We start from the raw sequence: 24,340 nt of genomic DNA, 5'->3' as shown, positions 1-24,340 counted from the left end.
ATCAACACCAGGTTTCAACATTATTGGACCTTGTCGGTTTAGCTGAAGGATCTGAGCACGGCGCAAAGCAAAGGCGGTGTTTGAAAATCTGGGAGTATTGATGACCTCTGACCTGGACCTTCAGAGCCACATAAAGACAGTCACAAAGTCGGCCTTCTATCACCTGAAGAACATTTCCAGGATTGGAGGACTAATGTCTCAGCGTTAGAGAAACTCCTCCATGTGTTTATCTTTAGTTCCACTGATTGCTGCAGCAGCGTCTTCACAGGTTCTGACTAAAACATCAAAGCAGCATTCAGCTTCTATGCACCACAAATCTGGAACAAATTTCTAGAAAACTGAAAAACAGCTGAAACACTGTGTTCCTTTAAATCTAGACTAAAAACCCAGCTGGTTAGAGCTGCTTTTGATTCATAATAACTGGAACATTGATCAATGTATTTGATGGTGGCATTTGACAAAATGTAATGATTATTGCTTGTTTCATAATTGGTGATGTTTTTATGATATAAAGCACTTTGAGCTGCCTCATTGCTGAAATGTGCTCTACAAATTAACTTAAACTGGAACTCGACGTGCTGTGATGTCCTGATCGGGGCCGGCCCGTGTCGGTGTGTGTCGGTTTCTCAGCTCAGCAGGGTGAAGGCGGAGGCTCGCCTGGCTCTGCTGGCCCTCAGCGTCTCGGGGACCCAACAGTGGCTCCACAACGCCATGAAGCAGGCGGAGGAGGAGCTGGAGACAGAGCGCCGTCTCAGCGAGCAGAGAAGGTCCACAGAGGAGTTTTCAGTAAGGTCACTCACACACATACATGCACACACACACACACACACACGCAAGATCTCTTGGAGACTCAGTTTGTCCAACAATCAGCCATTTCAACCAGAAAAGGGGCAATATTATGTAAAATCAACTCGTTTGAGCTTTACATCATGTAATAATGTTATCCCTTCATCAGGTGTTGCTTTGATTCTTTAATGCATGTTTGATCAATTATCTAATCTCCATGGCAACAATTCAGCTGTGCAGAAGGCCTGGATAGACTTAACTCCACCTTCCGAGTTGTAGCTCCTCCTCAGAGCTGCAGCTTCCAAGCTTCTGCCACACAGAGCCGCCCTACCCTGTGACTCCCCCACTCAACTCCTTCAGACTAGCCAGCTGCAGTTAGCAACCACCTGGTGGAACTGAGCATCTTCTGAGCTCATTATAGGAGCTACTTCTCAGTGCAACACTGGTAAAAACATTAAAGGGCTAATAGTGGAGTCATGTTGTGATGACGTCCTGAAGTTTAAGGAAGAGCAGGAGCTTCTCAAAGAGACAGAGGCCCAATTTCAAAACATTTAATTATAAAGCCAAATTTCTTTTAAGTCATATATGATATACATACCATTTTATAACAACTGAAGGTAATATAGTTACTTGATTGTACTATAAAACAGCACTATGAGCCTGGAAACTATGTAATACCGCCCCTTTGACAGACTCCCTCAGTAAATATGTTCGTCTGCTTTAAGAACATCAGTGAACTGGTTGAAAGGTTCCAGTTTTTATTCTTTGAGACTTCTTGCATTATATCAGAGCTTTTAAAGCCCCCATTCCTCGTTTGAATTGCTGCGGATAATTACTGTTGTTAAGATCCCTGACTCAGTTGAACTTTCCAACTTTCTCTTTTTCCCATGAAGAGGGAGAGAAAGTCAGAGCAGAGAAGGCCTCCATGGAGCCGCAGTCTGAAGGGAAATTATGTTAACTGACCAGCAGCATGTGGTCGTTACGCTACACATAGCATGTTCTAAATGGGTTTTGGCCCAACACTGGATTTGATTGTTTAAGAAACTCTGCCAATGCTCTGTTTCCCCCGATATACTTTACTTTTCCAAAGTTAAAGGAAAAGGAAATCCATTAGTCAGTATTTAAGTAAAAGCAATCTTATTGTTGATAAATGTAGCAATAGAAGGAGATGAAGGGAATTCCTCGTTTTCCTGATGCAAAATATACTTTAATGAGTTTTTATTATAGTTTTATTGTGCATTTTCTGTCTGTATTTTAATATTCTTTTTTGTACCTTGTTGTATTTTCTTAAACTATCTATATTTTTACTATTACAGTGTACGAAAGTACACTGTAATAGTAAAATTTGTTTGTGTTAGTGTTTCTGTCACCCTGACCGGCCGTAACTGCATAGGCGTAAATCCCCCCCAATCTTGGAAAAGTCTAGAATTGTCCCCCCCAAAAAATAACTGAAGAAACATTTGCATTTAAATAATATCAATATAAAAAGGCAAAAGAAACAAAGAACGAACTAAATCTGCCATTTATATAGACTTAAGCTTTTTTTTGTCAAAGGTAGCAAACATCTCATTCATATTTAGCTCTTTAACTTTGAGTTAATTAGAAGAGTTTGAAGCTGGAGGGAGGGAGCTGAGAACAGAAGAGAGAACAGATAGAAAAAAGAAAGCTATGCCTTTATTTCTCACAGTCTTCAACATAGAGCCTTTAAAACCACAAAATAAAATCTGAATATTTTTCTATATAAACCCTGGTGCTTTAAATGTTACATTTAAGTTATAATACTCCCCAGATATTCATTTCTATCTACCTGCTGGTTCTCCATCATCCAGGACATGGCAAAACTAAAAAAAGGCTTAAAATTAAAGCAACTTAACAAGTTATCATTTAAAAAGCCCATAACTTGTATTGGGAGCCATTACAATAAATCAATGTTTCTGAGGAATTTTATTAAATTTTATTAAAGCTTTTTTTAGAACCTTAAATTTTTGTAAAGGTGTAGGCGTAGAGATTAGATCAGTGAGACTGAACAGAACTCGTCTTTTGTTCAGTCTCACTGAACAAAAGATACTTTGTTCAGTGAGACTTTTTTACTTTAAAACTTTGCTTTGAAAAGTAGCATTTTAGTTTTATAAATTTTTAGTTTTAGTTTTACAACAGTTTGCTTACTTAGAAAAACACGTTTGATATGCATTACTAGTCATTTTTGGTCCTGCAACTTGAATGTGATTTAAAAACTTCTTAAACCACATTTTACATTACTTTTCACTGTAACTTTGCTGACCCCCCCACAATTGGTCTTAAGAAATTTTCCTGTTTATGATCCCCCCCAATAATGAGATGTGATTTACACCCTTGCGTGACTGGACAGATCCCTCTCAAACGTTGCCCAGTCGGTAGACGCTTGGTGTTTTTGTCTCAAATAGTCTAAAGCAGGTTTTTTTCTTAAGATTTTAGCAGCTTCCGTCATAGCTTCAGTTTAGCATAATGTCTCAGGTATGTTGACGAAAATACATAACCATAATCGTGTCTTTTTTCAGCATCGTTCATTCAGTTTCCCAAATGTATCCCTGTCCTTTCACATTTCTTTGTTCCTGCTCTCTTCTGGAATTTCTTTGGTCTCTGTATGACGATGTCACACACAGAGCCAATCAGAACAGACGTCTTTTACCCTCAGGCCCATCAATGCAGAGGCAGAAGAAGGTCCACAGAGTGGACCTGACCGTCCTCTCTCTGATCAGCTGTGTTCCTGTTTTTTAGGAGGATGAGTTTGAGCTGACTGACTTTGAGGACTATGATGATGAGAACGGAGACATATTTGCAGATCCAGTTTCTGCCTCTAGAGTGTGTGTGTATCCTGCAGCCTGCAGAGTTGTCTACAGCTACCAGGTGGGCAGCACCAGACCAGCACTGACCGCACTTTAACGGAGGGATTTCACACAGATGTTACCTCAAAACATAAACGCTTTACATCTTATTGTAAGATATGTAAATATCTAACCAGGAGAGCTGCTGCTACAGAACTGTACTTTAAAAAAAATGATATTTAAAAAAGATCAATTTAATATAATGTGCTGTTCTTACTGCTATTAAGAAATCATCTGTCTGTAAAAGGTTCAACTCATTTAACAGATCCGAAATCTGTTATTAAACGTTTTTAGCTCATTAGTTATTTTTTTAATTGAACTGTGTTTCTTTTAAAACAAACATCTGACTGGACATTATGTACACAAGACAAACTGGGACAAGAAGATCTCTGCAGAGATTCTTGGTTTGGTGTAGTGAATTTATGCTTTTTGCTCAAAAAAATAAATAAATAATTTGTTGCTGACCGGTTTTCCTCATGAAGGCGAGCCAATCAGATGAGCTGTCGGTCACAGAGGGCGAGGAGCTTCATGTGGTTGAAGACGGAGATGTGGAGGACTGGCTGAAGGTAGCAAAAACAGCAATTTATACAATCATATCAATATAATATAGGGGGGAAAAAAAGAGCTGCAGGCTACGAATGCACATATCTGCTAATGTCACTTCCCAGGTGTGTAACTCCTGTGGCCAGGTGGGGTATGTTCCTGAGCGCTATGTGCAGTTCCAGTGTCTACCAGCAGAGGACGCTGCTCAGCTGGACAGCTCCTTCAGCTCCAGCTCATCCTCAGGGATTAAAGAGAGAGCAGGGGCCACCGGTCAGTAAAGTGAGCCTGCTGTAGGGATGCTTTATGCTTGGGCTAGTGTTGGCATGTCACTAAAGCATAAAACATAATTTATGTTTTAAATTATGTCATAAAAACATAATTTCACAACTTTACTGATAACGGAAGTAAATATCTTAAATATTTTCTTACTTATATTATTGAAACATACAGAAATGCGACAGAAGTGGGATTCTTGTGTAACATTACAGCCCTAATTACTGCTATTAATGTAACATTAACATTTGAGAGCAAACAAAGAGGACGCCCCTTCATCCACTTTTATCAGTTTTGTTTCAACAAAGACTTTGTTGTCCAGTTAAAATGACTCTGCACAGTAAAACCCTGACAGTCTGATTCTGTACCAACCTGCTGGGTGATCTTCCTGATAGTTTGCTGTAAGGTGGGAGAAGGCCATGAGCCAAATGTTACGAGGATCAGCTTTTAATATTATAATTATAATATTATAATATTCTTATAATACAGAATATTCAAATATAAAAGTTACTTGTTGTGGACTGGCGTTTGTAAAGTGTGTAAAGTGATCATGTTCTTGATCACTACATTGAACAACATGGGACTAAAATCTGGTTGCATCTGTTCTAGGTGTTGTCAAAGCTCTGTACTCCTATCAAGCTCAAAGTGCAGAAGAGCTTTCCTTCCAGGAGGGGGCGCTAATTCGTCTCATACGCTGTCCACATGGAGAGGTGTGTAAGCGGGGAAACAAATGTTGTTGTTTTAACTCATATGACCCAGTTTTATTCAAAGAGTTGTCATAGATGCTGATGACTGTGAGCAGGAAAGATCTCCTGTAGTGGTCCATGTTGCAGCGGCTCTGAAGAAGCCTCTTACTGAAACCATTCTAACGTGTGTTTTTTAGGTAGATGATGGTTTTTGGGAAGGAGAACTAGATGGGCGAATCGGTGTTTTCCCGTCATTGCTGGTGGAGCTCCTGCATGAAGAAGAAGAAGAAGAGGAGGAGAAGGAGGTGAGGAGGAGCCCTACAGGATTCTGATGGAAAAATGGCTCCAGAATTCTTCTTTTTCTCATGTTTTGTTTTCTGTCTAGCCTCTCCATGCTGCAGCTATACCTCCCTGCTCATCCCCCATCAAAATCCCCTCAGCTTCTGCTGGTGACTCTGCAAACACTGCTACTCCTCCTGCTGGTGTGGAGGACAAACAGCAGTCTGTTCACATAGAAGAGTCGAGGGTTGCTGGTAAGATGCAGTGTTTCCTCTGGAACGTGATATATTGGCTGTGCCAGCTAAATCCATTGTGTGTCTTTTGGCACAATAGAGGCTGACGCTAGAGGCCCCACTCCTCCTGAGTTCCCCAGTGATCGATTAAGACCAGTATGTGTCATCTTACGCCTACCTTAACAATAAGACAATTATATATTCAAGTTTGAGCTGACAGAAGATGTGAGGACCAATACTTTGACTGTCCTTGTGTGGTTTCAGTGTCGGGCTCCTCCTCCTCCGCCAACGAGCTCCACGTGGGACCGTTGAGCTTCACAGGAAATCGTGACTTATTTTGAGCCAATCAGCAATGGTTCATACCTCAGCAGACACTAGTGGTGTTCTCACTGCCAAAGCTGAGAATGCATCACAGACACTACATAGGTTTCTCTGCGATGGACCTGTTTAAAAGTCAGTATTATGGTTGGCTAAATTAGCGGAAGTTATTGTTGTTAATTCTTGACCAAACTTTACAAACAATATCCCATAACAGTACATTCCTTTAGCAAAGGCATAATCTACATTTAATGGCAGTTATGCATGTGTAGTTTTTAAAATATTTGATGTGCTTTGTACAAAATATTTGTAATTCTTTTTAATGTAAAATCAAATAATTTTGTAGTGGAACTGGTGTGGTTGAATGTGTGCCTTCTACACAGATTGTCGGTTTTACAGAAAAGAAAAAGGGGGGAAAGAAAACCTCTGGTGATTGTTTACATGTTCATTTTATTGGTATAGTTTGTATTACATCCATTTATTGGCAGCTCAGTTTCTTGCTCTAAACAAAACATCTGGGTTGATATAATAAAGAACTTGACCTGGAGGGAATTCGATAACCGTCCACCCGATTGGGTTGAAGATGAGAGCTAAGGTGGTGCTTGTTAAAGAATTTTCACCGCTGTTATAATAATAAACATTCAGATCTCTGGAAAACTGCTGATGTCTGTTAATGGCTCATAACTATCTGTTCATGTTAGCTGTAGCTTCATAATAATGACAGTAATGATCACTTGCCATAACATTACAAAGACACTTCCAGCTGAAACGAGAAAATAAAAGCACTTCCTGTTCCTTTATTTCAGAAGTTCGAGACCCATTTATTTACTGCCCACACTTTGTCTCGTTCATTATGATGTAATGTATACCTTAAATTTTTAACATTTCTTATTCAGAACTGAGAACAAAGTTTTTAAATATGGAAACAGAAAATGATTTTCCACTATTATATATATATGTATGTATGTGCGGGCGGGCGGGTGTGTGTGTGTGTGTGTGTGTGGGGGGGTGTGTGCGTGTGTGTGAACCTCCAGCTCAGAGAAAGGAGAAGAAAACCCTCCAAACCGTATAGTGCAATATATAATGATATAATGGACAATATGAAGACAGACATAAACAGATGTTAACTGCACTTTGTTTGATTCATTCAACAGGATTTCTGTTAATGTCTTTGACTTTATGTAAGTGTTGGGTTTCTTCCTTCCTCTCACTTTTCATCCTCACACATGCAAACAAGACACAAATTATTACTTCACAAATTAGATGAGTAACTAAGAGTATATTTTGGGAGACATCTTTTGTTGCATTTAGTTTTTATTTAATTTATACATTAAACATGCATGTGCATGCTGACACTTTGGAGTAACATCAGCCGTAAAGTAAATATATTTCCATTTTTAACTCATTTGTTTAAATTTGCTCGCTTTGGCAAATAAATGTACCTGTTTTTAGGTAGTTGTAGTTTAAGTCAAGTGTTATTACTCTGAAACTGAATGACATATTTGGTAAAATGACTTAGTAAGAATGAAAAAATTAAGAACTTAGAACAATGAACTTAACTCTTGATCTTGACTTTGCACCTGAATGTCTTTACTTGGGACTTTGCTTAAAACTTGCAACTCATAATGATTTGATTTAACCTCTGCTGTCAGCAGCTGTGTTTCCATTGAAAATAAAATTGTGCAAATTGGAATAACTAATTTTGTTTAATGGATACCAATTTTGAAAAAAATAATAATGGAGTACTATAGAATAATCTTTTGTTGTCTGCTTTCACAGTCCAATGGTAACACTGCAGAGACACAGTGTGGGATCTTCCAAGACACAAGTGTTTGTGGTTTGCCAATTGATTATAAACCGATGCTCTATTTGGTAAAGGAAGGGACTTTGTGCTACTAAATATATGCTGTAATTCCTGTAATACGTGAGGAATTTTGCAGGCATGTTGTATTGTATGGTATCTCTGTAGAGATATTTTATGAACCATTGAGGATTGTAGGCAGCTTATTTTGGGTTAGGACTCTGGATCCAGAGGTAATAGGTGGACAAGCTTCTTCACTATTTTTAATATTGCACTAACATCTTATGACAAAAAATGTATATTTTGCAAAACTGCAATGGAAACACTTTTTGATGCATCATGATCAAGAGCTGGTTGTCGGTTGGTGGAAAAAACAGAAGACCACAGGAAGTGGTAGGAGGATGATAACGACGTTATCGCATGAACAGAATTATTCAGATGTGGATTTAATTGTGTTTATCTAGTGGAAACACCACTATTTCGAAATTGGGGGGGTGGAGGATGTCTTTTTACATCGACAAAGTTTTGCACACATTTGTAATAGAAACACAGAAACTGTTCCAATAAACAATACTGTACTCTTTGGAGGCATGACCTAAAGTTTGTAAAACTTGTAGTGAAGAAGCTATCAGGAAATATTCAATGGATGATGTAGCAGCACAGAAGGGAGCTGCCAACAGGCTATTAAAGCAAAGGATCCCAACATTTTCCCCTACTGGTTCATTTTATGTGTGAATATGCAACAAAGCACAGGATGATACTAAGGTCAAATCTCGAACAGACCTGGAGACAACGGTGTGGAAATGTGGAGAGGTTACAATATGCTATATATGTGTGGACAAACGTTGCTCCAGTCACTCCAGTGTTCAGACATATTTCAGGGCATTAAGTGAAACTCTTAAACTGTTAGTCAGGCGCTGAATGCCAGTGGCATTGTTCATGCATATCCAAACACCATACCACCAGCCCATTGGTGGTATGGTGTTTAGTGGTAAACCGACAGAACAAAACTTATATTAACAAACCATAACTTTTCATTAATATAAATATGAAAGTCTGGTGTCAGTTTCACTCTTATGGCTAGAAAGGGAAAAAAAAAACTTCCAAAAAATCATCTGAGGTTAAATGAATAAAAGAGTGCTCATCATAGTATTTTGTCATTGATCTTATCACTTGTGTCTGAGTGTAGTTCAGTTTTTGGTATCGTTTGTCTCTCTACTTGGATCATTTCTGGATGCAGTAGAAACTTCATCATCTTGGCACTTCCCTTCTTGGTTCTGTTGTGATTGGTTATCCAACATCTTGTCAGTGTCCTCTCTCGGCCCTTCAGCTCCTTCCACCTGTGTCACCTTGCAGTCTCTAATGTCTTCCATCTCCATCATGTCATCCTTGTCTTGACCTGGATATGATCTGGTTTCTCCTCCTGAGGTTTCCTTTCTCTGAGTCTGAGATTCACCAATAAAAATCTGTTCTTGCTTTCTAACAGTGGGGTTTGTTTCCTCTCTCTCTGATTTAAATCCATCTTGGGAACTCTTCAACCTCTGGTCCGATGAGGAGGCCTCTTCTTTGTCCACCATAGTGATGACAGAGAACTCCCTCTTGCTGTCAGGACTGGCTTTAACAATTGTTACACTACTTACTCTCCCTCCTTGAAGTGAGGATGAGGACAGCAGGCTGGGGGGCGTCAAAGGTAAACTGCTCTGTCTGTCTTTTAAAACCTGCTCAGATGAAGAGGCTAAATCTCCTGCTGCAACTGGAGGCAGTTTAGGTGTCCTTATGATTCCAGGTCTCTTTTTTTCTATATTTTCTTCAGTCTGTCCTTCTAGCTTGTGTTCCTTCGTGGAATATGAACTTGGAAGTATGTCTCCATATGTTGTAGATCTCACAGAAGTCAAACTTTCTGACTTTAGGGTTGAACGGGGTGAGGCTGCAGTTGGAGAAGAACATGGGGGGAGTGGTGCTAATGGTTTGCTCCTGGTAGCCTCTGGTAAGTTTCCTAAGCTGCTTTTGGGACTTGGTGACTCTGCCAGGGATGAGGTAGGCGTTTTTAATGATGAGACAGATGAAAAGGTCTTGTTTTGGAAAGAAGATGCAGGAGATGAACCCAAGCTTATCAAAGCAAGGCCTCCGCTGGCAGCTGGTTCTGGATCTGGACTGGAACATGGGTCAGAGGAAACCCTGGCAGTCGTAAAGTCTTTGTTCCAATGGGACTGACCAGTGGGCATAACTGAGGTGAAACCTGGAATTGGTGCAGGTATGGTGTCATTGGGGGTTGAGGTCTGTAGTGGTCCAGGATCTTCAATCTTTAATATCTTATTGTTGACTTCTACAGATTTCCCAGGTGAAACAGGGAGGGAGGAAGGGACAGAGGCTCCTACGGCCATCTTTCCTTGTAGGCCAAGCCTGGAACTTTCCTGGGAACCAGAGTTAGAGTTGGAGGATTTTTTGAGAATAGAAGTTATACCTTCACGCTGAGCTGATGCAGACTCAGTATTCAGCTTGGCAGCAGCTTTAGTACCACACTCTGGATTAGCCTCTACACTCTCTGCCTGGACAGGTTCCTCCAGCACAACAGGTGGCTGCTGAACAGCAAATCTACTCCCCCCAGTGTCTCTACCTACCCTCTCTTTTACTCTCAAACCTGAAGGATCACTGCCCCGCCTCAGCCCAAATATGGTCACACTCTTCTTCCTTTTCCCCGCATTTGCAGCAACACCATTAGCACCATCTGAAGGCGGTTGAACTTCCTTAAACATATTCTTCAGATTGTACCCATCCTCCTTTCTCTCCTCACTGTCTTGGGACTGGTCCAGCTGGTCCCCCGAAACAGCCAATAGGTTAGGACTTCCCTGGAGCTTCTTATCAGAGTGTGTCACCCGAAATCTGAGGAGATAATGACAAAGAGAACAATGTTTCACTTTACAGCTCTTCATGCGTTGAACTTGACAAAATGGTTAAAGTTTATGTTCCTACCTTCCAACAGAGAAGACGGTCTGCTCTCCGGGTCGTTGTTTGAAGCGGGGTGTCCTGCTCTGTCTGCGGCCCCTCTTTGCTTTGACCTGGGCGCAGAGGAGGCAGGAGTTGAGGTCGGTTCCTGAGTGGACTGTATGGAGATGGGGAGGAATGCCACCGATGGACTCCTTACGTAACCTGGATGTCAACATGCAAGATTATTGGTGTGCAATTTCAGAATTACTTGTTTTCATGAGAGCTTGGCCTAAAATACTTCAAATGCCTGAGATTATTATGGACAGCAAAGACAAAGATCCAATATATGCATTTGTACAAACATAAGCAAGTAAATCGCTGATGCTGTTAGTTATACAAACCTGGAACTTTGGTCCTTGTTTGGAAAAAAACAGTTAGGTTTTCACCTTTCGGATGTAATCCCCAGGTCAATCAGATATCTACTCTTTCCTTTCACACCTCACAGAAGTTTACGTTTTTTATTATTTCATGAATTTGAAAGAATTGATGAAGATAGTTCCTTTGTGAATTTCTTGGCAGAAACATTACAGTGAGAACACGGCTGGTGACAAGAATTATTTGATGTAATGCTTGACTGGGAATGGTCTGGTGTCTAAGCTGTAGCAGGTCATGCTAACAATATGGCAGTCTTTGGTGTTCAAGTTGCTGCTGAATGAAAAACACAATTTTTAGTATTAGTGTGGTCTTCAAAAACTGAGCACACGAAGTGCAAGAATTTTGACGAAACTACATTTGTTCGTTCAAGCTGCCACTTTAGCCGATGATACAAGAACGAACCGCAGGAAAGCTGCTCCTGGTTCCCTTCTGAAGAATCAAGATCTATCTGTCATGGACCAGGCTGGAGTAGGAAATATTGGCTTATCCTCAGTCAACCTACTTGACAGGGAATGTATACAGGGAATGATGTTTATGAGTAGCAATGCTAACTGTGCTAAAAAATAACTAATAACAATAACTAATAATCTAACATGTAACTGTAAATCAGAGCTTTTTATCTTCATTAAATATGAAGTTGAAACAGTGATTATTTGATTTTCTGTGATTTTTGTAATCTTTAAAGCTAAAGAGTTTTTGTCCCCTACACTGAACCCTGTACCGTATTTGTAGATTATCCACAATTCTATTATCATGAGTTGCTCTCTAGTGTGCTGTTGTGTCATCATTAGCAGATCTTAAACTATCACAATAATTAAATGAATTAGAAAAATTGTTCATCATAATTTAAAAAATAAAATCTGCTGCCATGTGCTCAGCGCTGGGTTTGTGTGTGAGCCTACCGTTGATCATGGCGCACACAGACGCTGTGGTTCCCCAGCATCTCATTGAAGGCCTCCATGTTGGCTGCAGGAGACAAGATCACAAATCCACTGACTCAAACGGCTTTTCTGACAAATTCTGAGAAAGTCCCACGAATGGTAATGGGATACACACATCTGATCAGAAAAGAGCCATTTGATATAAATCAACACCAGCATCACAGCACGGAATAATAAATTCAGTTTAGCAACATTTCAACTTTTGTTACCTTCATTTTCCATGATGCATTTAAGAATCTGCTCCACGGTGTCCTGGTTCTCTTCGTTCTCGTCTGAAAACAACCAAACAAGATATGTTTTTATTTATTGAACACTAAAGTGTCCACAAACTGAATGTTTTGATTTTTTTTTTTTACATTTTCCAGCACCAAATGTTATTACATCTGTCAAAATTAAACAAATGAATACTTTGATGGTAGTGCCATATTAAAATCTATTGTCTATTCAAATGCTTTTGAAACCTTTTCACCAGCACTGCCACTAAATCTGAAGCCTGGTGTAACAACTAAAACTACTAAAATGATTCATATTTGCTTTTTGGCAAACAACTAAAATAGAATAAACCAAAAGACTCTGTGTGTGTATTGTATGTATGTTTTACTATATGCCCTGCACCCTTAGCTGATTACACCAAGAGAATGACTAATAGCACAAGAAATCACTTAGAAAACATTAGAAAAAAATGTAAAACTGATTCCTCCATTTATCTTCTCCACTTACCATCTTCATCTTCCCCAAGCTTGTCCTCTTCATCCTCCAGGTCTCTGGTTCGGCAGCGGTAGCCCTTCTTCTTCAGCAGGTGGCAGATAAGGAAGCCCAGCAGACCCGTCAAGAAGAAGAGGAAGACCACTAGAAAAATAATGTAGGATGGGGGGTGCTCCCCCGCCCCAGAAGCTGCTAATTTAGTCATAATGCGGCTGAAACCTGAGAGGGAGACACAGGTCATAGGTCAGTGCTGCCTCTGTCAGCTCTGTCATGGCTGCTGTCAGTAAAAGAACAATATGGTGATGAAAGTTAATTGTAGAAACGGCCATTGAATACAAACTGACAATAAAGGTCAAATGATTGAAACAACACAATTTTTATTTTTATTAGAATCAATATATAATTAAAAATGAGATTCTGTACATTTCATCTGATAAAATACTTTTGTAGCTGCTGAGCAGCTGGAAAGCAGTCAGTCTGTGTGTGTAATGAAGCTGCAGTGGATCTCTAAAGTGTACACACACACACACACACACACACACACACGTTAAACTGTCAGGATGTCGCAATATTAAATGGAAACTATGATAAATAATTTCCATTTATCATAGTCTTTACCATTCACTATGATCTTTTTACATGCTGAATGGTAAATGGTTCTCCCCTTTCCCTCCAGTTTTTAAGACTTTGTTGGACGTTTCTCGGCCAAGTTTGATCAGTTTCTCCTACGTTGTTTTCTCTGCTTGCTGCCAGTGATCTGACCCACATGGCTGCTTCAGAAATGAGAAGCTGTTAACTTCAGGTGGTGACCCTTTTAGGGGCCAACCAGTGAACTGCTACACTGTGCACCGGTTGAGCTAATTTCTACATTTATTCTTCTTTTACACCCAACATAAATATAATAGAATCAATTTAATATATTTAACATCAACTTGCAATTTGGAGAAGTTTAGCAAAGAAAGACCTTTCAAATATTACCAAGTGAAGATGTGGTATGCTGATAGACTTCTACCAGAAAAGCAAAATAAACTAAATATGGTTTCCAGATTAAAATTACTTCTAGAAAGTTTTCATTTAGGACCTGGACATTTGTCCTAATGCAAATGTCATAATATTTGCACTTTTTACCTTAAGATGTTTGATGTTTGTACAGACAAATGTCACAGTAGAAGGTAAAACAGCTTGATCTGTAAATATAAGAAGAACGGGGATAGCTTACCTATTTGTATTTCCATAATAACATAAACTAAACATGCATGCAGCATGAATGGGAAGAACATTTAATCTCTACCCAATAGGGCTAACCAAGGATCAAGTGCATGTGCATGCACTTGATCCAACATGTAGGGTACGGCCTATTCAAACGTAAAAACTCTAACTCTCCTGGTGGAACTGAGATGTTATTTCCACTTTTCTTGTTTTGGTCCCAATTTACTTACATTTCAAATTCACATCCATCTTTCAATAACCTTTTATAGAACCAGAGGACCTGATCTTATTTGTAGAAGTTTGATAATTATTTCCAAGATTCAGTCACAAAAGTAGCTGCAGTCATCCAGCTAGATTTGTTGTCATAAGCTGCATCTATTTTAATAAACCCCAGCCACACACCAAGTCTTATACACATATACAGCCAATTCTGAAATAAACTGTTAACATTTATAAACCCTCTTCTGTACAAGCTTTGAAGCTTGGAGTGATATCTTGAGCTGATGTTTCTTGTTTGTAAAAATTACTTGAGGCTACATAGAAAATATGTATTATGAGCTAGTGATAACAGAAGCTAAACTACAGAAATAGTTGACGCTCTACCCAGGTAATAGTTTGTTACAGCTTAATAGAAGCTCACTCTGTCTCTAAAAGAACATTTCTCCATGAAGAATAAGGCTTGTTGGAACTTTTCTTGGGGAAAGAATTTCTAAAAATATGTTTACAGTCAGACTAGATCTGTTATTGGTCAAAAGCAGGAACTATTACACCTGGATCACAGTCCCAACATAAGAGAAGTAGCCCAACCTCAAGCCCTGAGCCTCATGTTTTTGCATAAGCCAACAAACAGACGAGCCTTACCGGTTTCACAGCCTGTCAACGGCGGACGTGCAGGACGTCAGCATGGTCACTGGAAAACATGCCAAAAAGTAGACAGCAGAAAATCCAGAGAGATTTGGTCGGTGCTGAAAGTCCAACTGTTTGCATCGGATAAAAGAGCCAGAGCCAGAAATGGAGCCGTGTGCCCCACCAGCCAGGGCTCCCCCTCAGCCACACCTTCTCTCTGCCTCCACATGTGGAGGCACAAGGACAGAGAGAGGAGAGAAAGAAAATAATAGCCATCATTGGAACAGATGTCTTTTATAAACAGAACAAAATTCATGTAGTCCTGAAATAAGATTAAACCAAGACACACTCCTATTTGCTGCCCACAGACACATTATTACAGCGTCACACACCTGATATCAGTAAATATGATTACATATGTAAATATAGATAATAAACATGTAGAGCAAAGGTGCTCACAATTTAAAGGAGTCAACATGCAAGAGCTTATTGTTGTTGTCCTATCCGCCTCTTATCAGCAATAATAACAACCCTCACACACACACACACACACACACACCCTCCGTCATTTATCTACACTTGTTCCTTCTGAAATGTCCTCAGGGTGGCTGAACAGCGATAGCTCATATCATCAGCAACCAGCTCTCCACATCCTCCAGAAGTCTGTTGCATAATGACCATTTGCTCACTGATGTGCTGAAAGTTTGTCACTTTATTAAAAAAATGTGTTCTAATATTCAATATTAGGGAGATATTTAGAGCATATTTTGACAGTAAAACTCTGACACCTTTTTTTTTTTTGACTCCTACCTGCAGTTAGCCAGAGAGAGAGAGAGAGAGAGAAAGAGAGAGAGAGAGAGAGAGAGAGACATGTATTTGATCTTTTCAATCTTTTCACTGTTGATTTTTGGGGGATACTTTTCTTATGCAAGGATGTGGGAACAATTTCATGGAAGTGACATGTGAACAAAAAAACAAGTTAGCTTGGAGGAGATAAGCTGCAGAAATACAGTCAATATATTTCATAATTTATTTACAGTTTCATAGAATAGTGACATTTATCCTCTTCCAGCCTACTGTATGTCAGTGTTTTCTCAGGCTTTCAGACCTTCACCTTCCCTCCATTCTGCTTTTGTAATCTCACTCACTAGACTCTCATTGCCAGGACTGACGTAACATTTTTCCTGTCACAATCTTCTCCTGTGGTTCCTGCTACAGCTTACTGAGTTTTGTGGTGAAATGTTTTTTCTATGCAATTTTCAACAATTGAAAAATCACTTGATTACATACCACTCACTGAGGCACCGCAACCAATGACCTCTTAGTTTCTGACAATGCTAATGTTAGCATTTGGTTTAGCTTCATATTGATGATAAATCAAATTCCTAGTTCACAATTATTTTGTTGACTTTGGAATGCAGTAGATCTGATTTAAACATAGAAGCTACACATTGACTTTATTTCTTATGAGGCATTGCTAAGTTTATACATAGTCTTAATATTAAACCAGGGGAAACTGCCTGGTCTAAAATTGGTTTGTAGAAATTCATAAGGTCTACAATAAAGTCTGTAAAACATGTAAAAATGCCAGAAGTCATAAAAGTGTCCAGCTCCAATTTGAGTTTATTAAATAAAGATTTACATGGTGATTTATGCTTTCTTTCCATCTACTGGTGGATGGAAAAAACAACAATTAAAACTAAAATGTCACTGAAGATTTGAGCTGTAAAGGCTAAGCACTGACAACAGGAAGCTGTCTTGTTGGGTTCATAAGAGGAAATTTGGCCGTTGTTCAGCACGAATTGTGATTTCCAACAAGATCTACTGAGCTCTCACAAACTGGCTGTGTCCTTGTGACTGAACTGAGAAGAAACAGAGCTGACAAAATATATCTGAGGCTCCTGAGGAACAGTCTGACCTGCATTTGTAGATAAAGTCATTAAATCTACAGCAATGATAGCACAACCTGCCTCACATGGAAACGAAGAGCAGAGGCATACGGGTGTGCAGCTCTTCCACTACAGATTATGTCTGTAATTAGGATCCCAGCTCATTCTCCTCTTTTAATTAGGTCTTCATTTACATCTAAACCTTCCACTCATAAATCAAATGTTAGCCTGGATGCCTATGGATCCTGCAGACATTATGCAGATAGATATTCAGAACAGAATGCTGATTGAACTTTAACACTGTGACCAGTGTGGATAACTCTACACTGGTCACAAATTAAAACCCTATTTAATTGGACAAAGATTAGAGCCTACCTAAACATGGACTACATTTTTTTTAAAAAGATTCTATAAACAGAGTTTAGGATTCGTAAAGCTTCTTTTTGTCAAAATAGTGAAAAATATTTTTCTCAAAAACATGAGAATCTTTTTCGACATATCATGACATGTTAGACACTGACTTGTTCGCGATGCATTCAAGTGACCCTTCTCAACCACAGTGAAGTCATTTCCTGTTTCCTCAGGGGCAGTTAGAGGTCAATAACACAAACACGCCCAAGCATCCCATTAAAACACAGCCCAGCGTCACATCCTTCTAACTCTGGCTGACCTTCAGGAAAAACATACTTTAAATGAGGGAAATGCTAATTATGGAGAAAATTCATGTCCATGTAAACACTGAATATGGAGTTTACATATAAAGCGTTTTGTACTGTTTAGTGAGTCAGCACACAGTCTCAATTGTCTCACAAGCAGGGACAAGATGAGTATTTTGTCTGCCTTGTATGAAAAGTGAAGCGTCAGCAGAGGAACAGCTGTAGTCCTCTGTCGGTGTGACTGGAGTCTTTTCTCTTCTCTTCTCTTTTTTTCTTTCTTACAGTGTTCTACGTCACGACTGTCCTGCAGTATGAATGCTGTTTCCACCAATTCAATGAGAACACATTTGTCAGTTTAAGCTGCTGTCACACTGTTTCTGACCTTATTTCATATCACAATAAGAATACTTTAAAATCTCAGAGGGTAATGACATGGTTATATCAGCTCAGTTTAGGTATGCAAGTCAAAAATTGAAACTAGAACTTTCTGCAGGTCTTTCTGTGTGTCAACCTCTTGGTATTTCTGTGGTGTGTTTCAGTCAGATGTCCTTCCTCATATTCTCTATAAACGTTGATTAGTTGTCCCACTGATTAATGGTCCAAGTATAGTACTGGATCCTGTGTGTTCTCGTTCTGACAGTTAACGCTGATACAGTGAGATCATTTTGATCTTTTGGAAGCTTCCTGCAAACAATGCCTCAAACTAAAGGATGGAAAACCAGACCAGCTCATCTTTTCAGGTTTATCATTAACTGGTGACTGAAATGAATGCAGAAATGAAATCCAAAGTTGCTTCAGCGAGGTATTCATTTAAGGCTTTGAACACTCAGGCAATCAGGCTGTAGTAGATTTTTATATTTTTTTAGATTCTTTCTTCTGAAAAATTCTGAGGTTTTACAGTTGAAGGCCCTGCACCATGAGAGTCGTTCATTGTACAACATTCAGCTGAGACTAAATCATCTGCTAAATAATTATGTTTGCAGGCATGTAACACTTACTGATAACCATTACTACTATGGAAGTTTTCCAGATGATATTTATTATTGACTGTGCTAATCCTACTCAGCCCAGTTCTCTGGCAGGCAAAAAGCCTTTGACATCAGTAAGCTGCAGAGCGTTAGACTGAATGACTCACCCAGAGTCATTCACAACCAACACTAGTCTATCAGACAGAGGACCAAAGCATCTGAGCAGCTTTTTGGATTTTTGTGTTTTACCAAAAGAAATGCTCAAACCAACTGATGGTAAAACGACACAGTGTGTGATCTGCAGAGAGAAGGGCGATGCATTCACAGTCCCAGTTTGTCACTGCTGACAGAGACAGCGGGATGACTCAGCACCGTCACGACCTCCACAGGATCTCCTCTCTACAGCGGCAGCATGTTGCTCAGCAGGAATGCAGACATGCAGCAAATGGAGATTCAGTGAGTCGGCTTTAAGAACACATGGTGTGTTTGTAAGTCAATGAGATCACAGTCATCAGCAGAGCTGTGCAAATATGTTGAGTCGTTGTTTATTTTTCATACATACAGTAACCTCCAAGCAGTCATTCTTTCATGTTAAAACGGTCCTGAACATCAGACCATTAGGGTTTCTAAAGGTCTTCTAAAAGCTGTTTGTTTCATTCACTTTAAGTCCAGCACCTGGTCAGACCTAAACTGACATACACTGGCTCCTGCGCCTAACAGGAGAGAACACTGGCCAGACTTATTCAAGAACTGAACCCAATTCAGCTTAGAAAAACATCTAGTGTCCCCGTCTGTCCCCAAAGAATGGCTGCAGCCAGCCTGATATCATTTTTCAGTTCATAGATTCTTGCACCATTACATTTGATAGTATTCCCCGCTTGTACTGACTCAAATTTCTTGACCTTAAGATTGTGCAAGGAGATGAATCTGTAGTCTTATATTTCTCTAGAAATGTAGGACTTACTTTCTGCTTGGAGTTTCAGCCCACTTTACTCTAATAAAGGACAACTATGAGAATGTCCTCCACAAATCTGAGGGAGGCGTGTCAGGCAGAAAGCCTCTGTAGAATGAAAGCCACAAGTCATAATAACGGGGTTTTCCCACAAGACATCCAGGGACAAAACAAAGACATGCAAGAAGCTGTTCTGTTCATATGAAACCATAAAAAAAAATTTTTTAGCTTAGATGTAAAACCTTGTGCATGTAAAAGAAATTAAAATAAAATAAAACAGCACAGACCATACTCATTAGAAAGACAGACAGACAGACAGACAGATAGAAACTTTATTATTCCCTTTGGGATTTTTCCTCAGGAAAATTGTAGTTCCCATCTCCAACACAGACATCAAATACTTAAATTGATGTTTTGCTCTTGTTTTTTATTACACTGACAGCCCAATCCTACTGATACATGGTGGTAACAGCATCATGCTTTGTTTGTTTGTTTTTTTCAGCAAGGACAGGGGAGAAAGTCAGGCTCATTGTGAAGATGGAAGGAGCTAAACGGAGGACATTTCTGGAAGAAAGGCTTCTGTTACAGCCCTTTCCTACAAGTTCATTTCATAGCAGTATGCAAACGTTGCATAGCATGACGTTAAAATGCATGAGTTTCATAAGCTAAAGTTTGATCATGGTGGAGAGATGTTAAACTTCTACAGCTGCTGCATTAGCTACACGTCTACCTGCAGCCCACAACCCCAAATGGATCTCAGTGCCGGTAAACTGATTTTGCTTTCTAAACCCATTTAACATTTCCAACAGTCTGAAGGTTACTTACAGCTCAGATGTCCCATGCTGCAGTACCAAAGAGTGTTAGGCTTATTTATTTCATTGTTTCCCATTTGGGTAGGATCAGACATACTGTAATTCTCTGTTAATATCTATTCTATACTTTCCATCTCACATGCCTGGAAGTAAAAAGTGTAACTGAAACTACTTCTATTACGGGAAGAAAAACAAATTTGTTGATCAGTTTTAAAACTAAAGAACTCTGCAGGAAGAGGGAACTACGTTGCCAGAAAAAACAGATCTAAAATGTATTCACAAGAGATTTGGTTATGTTCAGTCAAAGCAGTGCTGGGTTTTTTGTAGTTGTTTTTCTAAACCGACAAAAAAGCTTCCAACATTATATTAAATGAGAAAGCTTTACAAAATACAACTCGAGAGTAAAGAAATAGAAAACTGTGTTTTACCTTTGCAGACCTGGCTCCCTCCATCATCGCTAGTTAAATCATAAGAGCACATAGATTTCTGAACCTGCAGTATCGCTTCCATTATCATTTTCAGTCCCTTTGCAAGGGCAGAAAAAGGTTCCACAAGCCGCTCAAACACTGGCATGACAAGGAAATACAGAAACGTATGCTCACCAATCAGAAGACTGGCTGTATTGTAGGACATGTCCTAATGCAAATGGATCCTTGTGTGGTTTGAAGGCACTGAGCCACAATAAAGTATCAGGCCTGATACAACGCCGGCCGTGACGGTATGCTGAGATTTTAAATGTGTCTCAGTGCAAACCTACGTATTGTAAAGGTTTGACTTGGTTGCGCTCCATGTTGACACGATTGCTTCACATTACTTCTGTACACACACCAGTGGCACGTCCATGCTAACAATGCTAACTCTAAATGGTTTCCTGCTACCAGGTCAGGTTTCTCATGACTTTTCCTTTGAGATTTGCGGCATCGGCGCGCAGAAAGACAAGTTTAGACAAGGCGAAACAGCAGCCATGATGAAAAACCCACAGTGGCTTAAACACAGGAAGTTATTTTATGACTTGGTCACACTTTAGCATGCCAGGCGCAGTTCTCCAGCCACCACACACACATGCACACACACACTGAACTTTAACTTCTGATGAAAATCAAAACCTCAGAGGTTAAAGTGACATTCTCTGTCAATTAAACATCCTACAGTGGCTGGATGTTTATAGGTGGGTCAGTAGGAACTGATACATGTATGGTTGAATTTGTTTTCTTCATTCTGTTCCTAAAAAGATGTACTGAAATATCATCATTTTCAAATATTTGAATAGTATTTATAATCACAAAAATCCAACAAAAGCAATACAAGGTACCTGACATGGGCCTATGAGTTTTATATACAGCACATTTACACATTATACATTCATTTAAAAAAAATAAACAAAAAAGATAACATAATCCGAAAGTATGCATTCAAACAGAAAATGCATTTATGTAGCTGTAAAAATGATGTAACATTTTGATTATTGCAGTAAACAATGTTATATATAACACTGGGTTGTTATTTTGATTTTCAGAAATGACTTAAAGTAAAAACTGAAAAATGTATGTAACCACTGACTGCTGTCACTGGATGCTGACAGATACCTGACTGTTAGCAGGCTGAATGTCTGTCCTACTGAAGGTCGTATCCTCCAGTCTGGCTGGTTAAAGCAACAAGAGATAAACTTCAATTACATATTAACATTCCATCTTCAGGCATATATGGCAAGATCATTTATTAGTCTCCCATAGAATAAATTTGTCTAGGAAGCAGGGGCAAAAACTGCTGTACAACAATAAGAACAGCACGTCCATAAAGGACAATAGCCGTAAATAAATACATAAAAGCAAAACATACAATATATAAAAACTCACGTCAGATCGGCAGTACTTCCCCATAACCATTTCCATTCACATACATACAATACATCCTCTACATGCTACTCTTGATCACTGTCTGGGCCTCCTGTTAGTTTGTCCAGGCCCTGCTAGTCGGCCATTTATCAGGCTAATGGAGAGAGATACAAATGAATGTTTCAGACGGTTATATTTACATAAAGGAAACCTGCACAAATTGCTCTTTAATCCCTTTTGCTCATACAGCATTTTATGAAAGATCATTTTTATTTTTGCAGCATCAAGTCTCTGCAGGAACCGGCAGATGAAAGTGTGGTCAGATATTGGTAAAGCTTGAGCGTGAGACACTGCAGCCTGCAATCAACAGCAGTAACATGAGTACCGTCTGATAAATATTTGACTGACTTCCTGTGGGAAGTCTGTGAACTCTGCCACTGCAGCTCCACCTCCCCCACCCTGCCTCCATCCACATCACCATATTTTGTCATCTGAACGACACTGAGTTTAATGTCTATTCTTAGCAACACACTTTTATGGCCATCAGGTCAGATTCACAGTAACTAAGGGCAAATATGAACGAAGAAGACTAAATGATTGAATTAAATCTAGAGTTGTTTCAGCTCTCTGCAGCTAGTCCAGAATTCAGCAGAGGTCACATTTGTCCTGTTTTGAAGTCCCTGCGCTGGTTACAGCATCCAACGACCTTCACAGTCATCCATTATCTCAGTCCTACACAGTTATACGATTTATGTTTACTGTACAAAGCATCCTGATCTATCAGGTTTTCTGAAAGAGACATTTTAATAACAAACCCAGCAGTGAGTCAGTGTTCTCATATCACAGCCCTGACCTGTGGAACAACCTTCTTCTTCCTGTAGAGCAGACAGCAGCACAAACATCAATGTTTTATAAGGGGAACTAAACTCTTTCTGTTAGTTTGGGATTTAGTTGAGTTTTTGTAATTAAGATGATGTGTTTTCATTTTAACTGTATATCTGCAGTTTTATTAGTGGGTTTTTTTAATCATTTCATTTTTAGATACTTATGCGTTTTGCTTCAGTTCTGGGATTAATGACGTCTTACACCTTTAAAACAAATCAGCAAAGAGCACAGCACAAAGCTGCTTTCAGTCCAAGACACAAACCCAAAGTTAGAATCAGATTCTCTTAAGATCGTACTGTCAGTCAAGTCAGTCTGAAAGAGCAATCATCGCTTATTAATATTTATTTATTATTTAATTTGAGAGAAAACCTACTGCTGACTGTCAGAGGTCCAGTCAGCAGCACAGTTGGAGGATCTAACCCTGGGTGTTCAATTATGCTTTGAAAAACAACCTGATTGGACGCTGGAAAAGACTATTGTTGTAATCAAGTTGTGCTAAAAGGAGTTAGCCTTTCAGTGAAGCTATTCAAGCCTAAAATATCATCTGAATGCTAAACATGTTGCAGCAGCTCAGGCTAATGTTGGCGTCCACAGTCCACATTCCTACAGAGGTTCCAGGGAACTGAAACCTGAATAGCACTTTGCATCAATCTGATGGTGAAAAATAACGAATTAAAAACAACAAATATTTTTGTTCTGGAGCTCATGTGTGTCTATTCAATAATTTAGCAGCAGATAGGCTTTTTGAAATGAGAACGTAGCTTATTTTGTTAATAGTCTATTTTAGTTTTCGATTAAAGTATGATTAATTTCATACACTCCAGTGAAGTTGATTAAAAATGATGATTTAGTAATAATTTAATGCATGATTAGCTTTCATTTGGCAGGTTTGCTGTCCGCCTGTTCTTGTTGGAAACAAACTGTTCAGTAAAACACGTGTCCGTTTCTCTGACAACGTCCAGGACTTGTTATGACGTTATTCGAACAGCCGTTATATCAGCAGCAAATAATCGTAAGGTGATATTTTCCCTGAGTGAGATGATCAGATATAAACAAAGCCGAATCTACCAGGTCAGTCTGTCCTGTAATGACTTTGGTATTAGATAATAAAATAAGCACAAGCTGCAGAGCGGCAAACCCCGGGCTGCGATCGCTCTAGCGGGGTTTACTTCCTCCTTAGGCATCCAGGTCCCAGGTCCTCCCAGCCGTATACAGTCACCTTTTCACCGCATCGTCACCCCGCCCGGCGCCTGCTTCACTCGACCCCCAGGGGCTGTGAGCCGGTGATACCGCGGCCCAGACTCTGAAGGTTAATGACTCGATGAAGCAGTTTATCAGGACAGAGACGCAGCTGCTTACCTGTCACTCAGGTCCGGGCTGGCCGCTCCCCTCCTCCCCGCTGCAGCGATGCTGCCCATGGCTGCAGCCTCTGCCTGCGCGGAGGCAGAGAGTCTGCTGGGGAGGACAGGGGGGCAGGAAGCGGGGAGGCATCTGGA

At 39.7% G+C, this 24,340-nt stretch overlaps 2 protein-coding genes across 5 annotated transcripts in view; one reads left to right on the top strand and one right to left on the bottom strand.

The window, feature by feature from the left end:
- Window positions 1-6,781, top strand: part of LOC114153103 (F-BAR and double SH3 domains protein 1-like) — a 26,526-nt gene extending 19,745 nt beyond the window's left edge. Inside the window, exons 13-21 of the mRNA XM_028031426.1 lie at window positions 631-786; window positions 3,544-3,672; window positions 4,133-4,216; window positions 4,319-4,463; window positions 5,076-5,176; window positions 5,350-5,457; window positions 5,538-5,685; window positions 5,765-5,820; window positions 5,929-6,781. Of these exons, the coding sequence (XP_027887227.1) occupies window positions 631-786; window positions 3,544-3,672; window positions 4,133-4,216; window positions 4,319-4,463; window positions 5,076-5,176; window positions 5,350-5,457; window positions 5,538-5,685; window positions 5,765-5,820; window positions 5,929-5,976 (975 nt within the window). The 3' untranslated portion in view covers window positions 5,977-6,781. The remainder of the gene's footprint in view (window positions 1-630; window positions 787-3,543; window positions 3,673-4,132; window positions 4,217-4,318; window positions 4,464-5,075; window positions 5,177-5,349; window positions 5,458-5,537; window positions 5,686-5,764; window positions 5,821-5,928) is intronic.
- rell2 (RELT like 2) lies at window positions 6,413-24,340 on the bottom strand. 4 transcript variants are annotated; one of them, XM_028031422.1, is made up of 7 exons: window positions 24,204-24,340; window positions 14,863-14,911; window positions 12,808-13,011; window positions 12,297-12,359; window positions 12,049-12,112; window positions 10,757-10,933; window positions 6,413-10,666 (listed from the first exon to the last, which is right to left on the bottom strand). In XM_028031422.1, the coding sequence occupies exons 3-7, from the start codon at window positions 12,995-12,997 to the stop codon at window positions 8,974-8,976; spliced, it is 2,187 nt and encodes a 728-aa protein (XP_027887223.1). In that variant the 5' UTR covers window positions 12,998-13,011; window positions 14,863-14,911; window positions 24,204-24,340; the 3' UTR covers window positions 6,413-8,973. The 4 variants fall into 4 exon arrangements, with proteins under 4 accessions (XP_027887223.1, XP_027887225.1, XP_027887224.1 ...); XM_028031424.1 differs by lacking the exon at window positions 24,204-24,340 and adding an exon at window positions 15,307-15,663; XM_028031425.1 differs by having other exon boundaries at window positions 10,525-10,666; window positions 10,757-10,842.

The sequence above is a fragment of the Xiphophorus couchianus genome, chromosome 11 (genome assembly GCF_001444195.1).
Source record: "Xiphophorus couchianus chromosome 11, X_couchianus-1.0, whole genome shotgun sequence".
Taxonomy (NCBI): Eukaryota; Metazoa; Chordata; class Actinopteri; order Cyprinodontiformes; family Poeciliidae; genus Xiphophorus; species Xiphophorus couchianus.
This window is presented reverse-complemented; position numbering and strand designations above follow the sequence as displayed.